At 43.8% G+C, this 6,141-nt stretch overlaps 1 protein-coding gene across 1 annotated transcript in view; it reads right to left on the bottom strand. All coding sequences in view use genetic code 11, as the record gives it.

Moving 5' to 3' along the window:
- Positions 1–2,114: 2,114 nt before the first annotated feature.
- EGR_05305 (Tyrosine-protein kinase Btk29A) overlaps positions 2,115–6,141 on the bottom strand; it is a gene marked incomplete at both ends in the record, with an annotated part of 20,235 nt that continues 16,208 nt past the window's right edge. Inside the window, 4 exons of the mRNA XM_024494554.1 lie at positions 2,115–2,192; positions 2,517–2,677; positions 3,861–4,187; positions 4,870–4,919. Coding sequence (XP_024351025.1) covers positions 2,115–2,192; positions 2,517–2,677; positions 3,861–4,187; positions 4,870–4,919 — 616 coding nt within the window. The remainder of the gene's footprint in view (positions 2,193–2,516; positions 2,678–3,860; positions 4,188–4,869; positions 4,920–6,141) is intronic.

The following is a 6,141-nucleotide window of genomic DNA, read 5'->3' as shown; positions in this document are numbered from 1 at the left end:
AAAAAATAAACAACAGTCGCATAACAACTAGGTATTCAATTGTCTTCAGGGAAGTCGCGGGATGCTACAGTGATCTATGAGGGTCTACAAAGTGCATATACTGGTACAAGAGCTTATTATTCAGCCTTATCAATTTTTTCGATCGCTTATGCAATAGGAATTAAAATGTCGACATATGGTTGAGTAATGTTCATTTATATAGACCTATTTTATGAAACAAAGGGGGAGTTTGACCAGCCTCATGCACGGAAAGGCAGTTTAGGTTCCCAAAAGGATGCAGCATACAATTCCCTTACCAAACTTATACCAGACACATAAATTCAACTTTAATAAGGCACTGTATTGTTTACAAACCAGCTTTCTAAATTAGTAGTTTATTCTAAATATTTCAATTCACAAGCAATTTTTAATTCCTTAACACCAAGGATCGCTTGCCTCTGGTTTAAATTTATCCGTGATGTTTAAAACTGTGTGATAATCCTTAAAAAGTGGCCTTAACAAAACAATAATTCAAGTTAGGCCAAGTTTGTTTGGATCGATTGGTCCAGCTGCCTCATCTATGGCCCGCCGCTTTTGCAAGCATGAGGCCGTCCGACAACTTTGTTTGCGCTTTCGTCACATACATTACAGTTTTTGTAAGTCAATTGTTTAAGCTGCTATTTCAGGTAAACACTGCCTTGTCAAGCGAGTCATGTAGAAGGTTGGGGTATACTGAAGAATTGTCTTGCAGTTTTTGTAAAGAACTAAACCTCTTCGGGTTAAATCATCTGAGAGAATCATGCCTCGCATGTTGCGATGTGGGACACATGGCATCTGGCCCAGGAGTATGTTGCGTTAATTAATTATTTTCCTTTGAGAAATACCCCTATGGCGCCATAATTGCATGTGGATGATCCCTAGGGAGGTATCCGCAGGTCAAAGGTAACTTTTTGGGCGTCACTTTTCATTTTATTCGGTATTTTTTTGTTCCTTTGATTTCACATGGCATTTATTTAATCATTAGATACGATTGCTCAGCCTGTACTATTCTTCTTTTGACGTGTTTATGTTAAGCCTTCGTGGATAGACTCTCGGAGTTCCCGAACGTCCAATTAATCATCAAGTCTGGCCACCCCCCTACAGCTATCCTCATAGAAGAAGAAGGAGGTGAAGCTCAGGAGAGTTATGCTATTGATACCTGGGACACCGACACCATTAGAGATTTCTTCCGTGAACGCCTACTTTAACAAACTCATATGGAAATGTGTTCAGCAGCAACAGGTTTCATCTATGACGGCGTATGACTAAAGGCCCCTTCATGGGACCCGTCACTCGCCTGATACTATTCATCTGTTGCTCTAGCCTCACACTCCCACCCGTATTTTACAATTATTTCCACTGAGATAAACTTATCCCCCACCCACTCCGGCCTTGTTCTGGTGTTTGCTACGATCCCCTCTGGCCCTACTACTGACTGCCACAAGCAATAAGGCGCTTCGTATCGATTGAGAGAGCAGGTTGCTCCCCAGCACACCGGCATATGTTGGCCTGAACCGGTCTCAAGTCAACTGTTTGTCACATTTGTCGGCTCATGAATTCATGGTGCGGTGCACACAGCGCTCTGCGGGTGAATTAACTAGCCAATGGCTTTATTTCCTCTGCTGTACAAGGAGGTACGAATAAAGTCGCTTTAGCATTCATTCAGTCAGCTTGGGAGAGAATCGCTGTTTGAGCATTTCCCCATGAGGACAGCTTTCTTGAGGAACTAATGGGCAATTTTATAGATATAATGCATATATACAGCCTCACGACCTTCACGCGAGAGAATGCGTGCTGACAGAGGAGTGACCTTCCTTTCCCTCACGTACACATTTGACCTAGAAAAATAGTCAACTCCATAGAGGAGAAACGAAGTGAAGCAGAAATGGGAGAAGAGGATAGAGTAGGAAAGGGTCGAATAGAACTGAAAATGCGCAAGAAGACGGCCACGACGAGTGGATTGGCGAAGGAGGGGAAGGAGCAGTTTTCGTGAGGACGACTGGTGCGTTGGGAGACTGGAGGAGAGGGAGGAGGCGATCTTTGACAGCCCCAATCGTGGATTATGGTGATGTTGATAGGCGGCGAGGTAAAGAGGATCAGTTCTCACAGTTCTGATCCAAGTAATCACCGATCTTCTGACAGATGTATTCGAACGCTGGACGTCTATTTCGATCCTATGGAAGGAATCTTACAACAATAACTTATTCTTCAGTCAAGCCTATTAATGCAGCCAGCTTTGCAAACTGCCAGAGGAATCGACATCCCGTCTCTCAGTTAGTAATAAATAACTATAGATAATTAATGCCCAGGCAACAGCAGCTTGATTAAAAGGCATCTGAGTCTTAGAGTGGGTCAGTTGAATCACATTTGCGTGGTGAAAATGAACACCTACCCCTCCTTTCCTCCATTCGCATAGCCATCGCCTAAGTTCCTTTATTCTAACACTTAACATATTTGACCAAGCCCGTTCTGGTGTATCAGAGCAATGCAAAACTCACGTGTTGCCAGCATTCGAGCATAAGAACGTAGATCCGATCGGGACAGACGGCCGGTTTATGCAAACGTCCGCCATCGACTATGAACTGGTACACCTGCGAGTTATTCATCCCGTGATAGGGATTCTCCAGGCAATAAGTAAACACCTCCCACATAAGAACGCCTGAATTCACAAAAAAATAACTGTCGACAATGACGCATGCATGCTACCAAAAAACGACCCAATAATAACATTCAAGTATTCATGTCTATCAATGCAATGGCGATACTACCACCATTCCCTCCAGCAATAGTAAAGATTTGCTGATGCGAAGGCTGATTGCCAAAAAATAACTATGGAAGTCGGATAGCTGCTCGAATACATCTTTTTCCTGTTATTGTGCGGATCCACGAATGCCTAGGTTTAAGCAGAACTGCAAAACTACGGGTTGTGTATCGTAAGATGGAGGTTTACTGACCAGTCGGATGTCGTAGCAGATCTTGTCATGTTAAGACTGGAGTTGTTCTAAATGAATGACAAAACAGGCATCAACACGCACGTGCACCATATGATGCGTGAACGTATCATTTCATTACCAAATAGTGCGCTCCCTATGACGAGGTACACGACTCTTATCAATTCGAGTGGTGGCGTGGTAGGTGCGATTGTTTCAAAAAAGCAGATGTTTTAAAATAACGGAGAGAAAATGGAACCTTAGACGGCCAGGCGTATAAAAAAGGAAGTCACGCAAGTGAAATAGGCATTGAAGCCCTAACGCTAACGCACCGATTAGAAATTCGAACGGGTGAACCCCTGCTAACGATGATGATCCAGCTATTTGTTATTTAAAAAACTAGGAAAAATATTATCTCAAAAAATGCATGATCATGTGCTTGACTGTTGGCTGCATTGCGACCCCAAGGAATAAGTTAGCATGATACCAGTTACCACAGGCACTAATAGTTGTGTTCCGAACTGCACGGCAGTTTGATGTGGTTCTGGTGTGTCGTATAAAACCATCATTAGAGACATGGACTTCAAGATGGTTGAGCGCGGGATGGTGACCACAGCGTGACTCCTAGTCATCGCCGCTTCCCGTTTGTCTCACGCAAATAAGCCAACCAAGTAAGATGTTCGCGATTTCGATTCGTTTTACATTTTGAAGGCCCACAATTGATGTTCTAATCAATGTCGGGATCTCAATTTTAGCTGACGAGAGATTCAGCACTGTCCTACCATCTCCTACTAAAGTTAAAACTGAATAGTAGTTCGAATTGCATAATCAACTCAAGAATATGTTCTGCACAAGAAGGTCCTGAGTGGGGAAGGTGCAAAGTCTAGAACGCAGGAGTAAGCTCGTACTTACCGAAGCTCCAAACATCGGCTTTGTCAGTATAGACGGACTGGAAGACCTCAGGAGCGGCCCAACGGACAGGGAACTTAGTGCCAGCACTGGGCTCGTAGACGTTGTCGAGGAGAAAGCGGGCCATGCCGAAGTCGGCCACCTTGACTACCACTGAATTGCGTGAAACTGACTTCACCAGACAGTTGCGCGCGGCTAGGTCTCGATGCACGAACTGCTCACGCTCTAGGTAAGCCATCCCATTGCCCACTTGAGCGCAGATATCCGCTAGCACTACCGGACGATTGCAAAACTGAGACTGGCGCTGGCGCAAGAAATCCCGTAGTGACCCTACCAGCCAAGCAACCAAATAGGGCTAAAGGAAAGCGTTCTAGCGAAATATAAGACATTACAGGAGAATACCACCCCAGGAAAAAAAGTAATTGCAAAGCTGCATAGATGCAAACAAGTCAGGAGAGTAAGGCAAGTAGCCCCATAGTTAAGCTGCGGGTGACTCTTGATGTAAGGTAGCTTAAGAGTATTTTAACCATACTTTCAAGAATCTGCAATAAACGCAAATCAGTCAGAAAATAAGGTTGTAGTGTACCTTGGGATGGTAAAATCGCTATACTGCCTAGTCTTCTAAACTATCACGTTTATAGAGCGGCAGAGAGCCAGGTAAATTCAGCAACTAAAAACAACTTTTGCTACATATAAGATAAGCGGAACAGAAGCGAAATGAACAATAATGCTGGGTCGTAAAGGCATCAACTGATAGCCCGAAAGATTAAACGATCACTGTTTATGGATGTACAAAAATAACCTCCAAACGCTACGCCCACAACAATAATTACTCTCTCAGGTGCGATGTGCAGGTTAACTCATGAGCCATCGTCGTCGTTTGTGTAATAAAAAGGAGGCAACGTTACATTCAGTCTTGTAGACATAAAGCATAATCACACCAACTGCCAGATGTTCATGAACCAAGAACCTCAATCGTGCAGCCATTCGAACGAAGGGCGCTATAACACACCGATTGGTGAGACGGAGATGGCAAAGTTTTGTGAAACTAAAACTATGGCCCTGTCCCACGCAAAGAAGAAGTGCTGTAAACTTTTGACCATATTACACAAACGTAATTTAGAGAAAGTAGAGTAGACAACGGAGCCCCCACGTGCGCACGATTCCACGTGGAGAGGCGCGTACACAGGCACACAGCCCTGGAAGCTAGCTTGGTGTGATTGAAGGGACATTTGAAATAAATATCACTTGCTGCAGGTTCACATGCTATCCGAGTATTGAAATGAGGCTTGGGAACGCCGTGAAGAAGCACGAGGGTAGACAGGGGGTGAATGAGGGGGAGAGTAAACACAAAATCAGAAGCATGAATCATCTGCCCGTGAATTAACACGACTGACGCTATTTTCTTTTTTCCCAGTCCTTCCCCATATCGAATCCTGGTACATGCATGTGCATCTGGACTAAGTCGCATTTCGAGAGCCGGTTAGGATCGCTAATTAGTGACACACCGTGAACATTTGCGCACAGTGCCATCGCTAAGATCGTAACTAGACAGCATCAAATTCGCATTCACCTACTGACAATGACAGTGATGTTGGCCGATCAAACGTTATTGATAATTTTAGACACCTCAAAGTACCAAAAAGAGCAGTAGGATATAGTATTCTGATTTGAATAAGCGTGACTTCCGACGAAGATTAGTCTTAGAGGAAAAAGGCAATGGCCTTATTTGATGTGTCGCGCTGAGATATAGTGCTAGGCGTAACTTTCTTTAACAATAAACTGATCAATTGTGCAGAAAAAAACTATAGCAAAAAAGTTACGACGGTGATAAGTGTAGTACATTACAGTTTTTGGACTTGTTGATCTTAATCATGATTACCAGGAGAACATTAACATTTGAGCATAAACGAACACGATCAAAAGTGGAGGTTAAACAAACAGATGCGATGTGAATGATGGGAAAGCATGAACAATGAAAAGGTTCGTGAAAAGCAGTTCAACCAGAGGATGGCAACAAAAAAACAGAAAACTTGACTGTAGGCACCCGTCCCATAGAAGGAAGTAGTGGTTCGACACTAACTATACGGGCAATTCAATCGCCGCAGGTTGCACTTCCACTTTGCGGCACTGGTTTCAGGTCACGCTAATAGCCTCTCAGCTGTCCTATATATTAGTAACATAGGCTCTTCCATACTACTTTGGCTTGTTACGACTTTGGGGAACACCCGAGGTGCTATAGCAACCACTGTAATGAAACTAGATGCTGTACGCGAAAAGGCGT

The sequence above is a fragment of the Echinococcus granulosus genome, assembly GCF_000524195.1.
Source record: "Echinococcus granulosus chromosome Unknown EG_S00038, whole genome shotgun sequence".
NCBI classification, from domain to species: Eukaryota; Metazoa; Platyhelminthes; class Cestoda; order Cyclophyllidea; family Taeniidae; genus Echinococcus; species Echinococcus granulosus.
The sequence above is the reverse complement of the archived record's forward strand: the minus strand, read 5'-3'. Positions and strand labels throughout refer to the sequence as shown.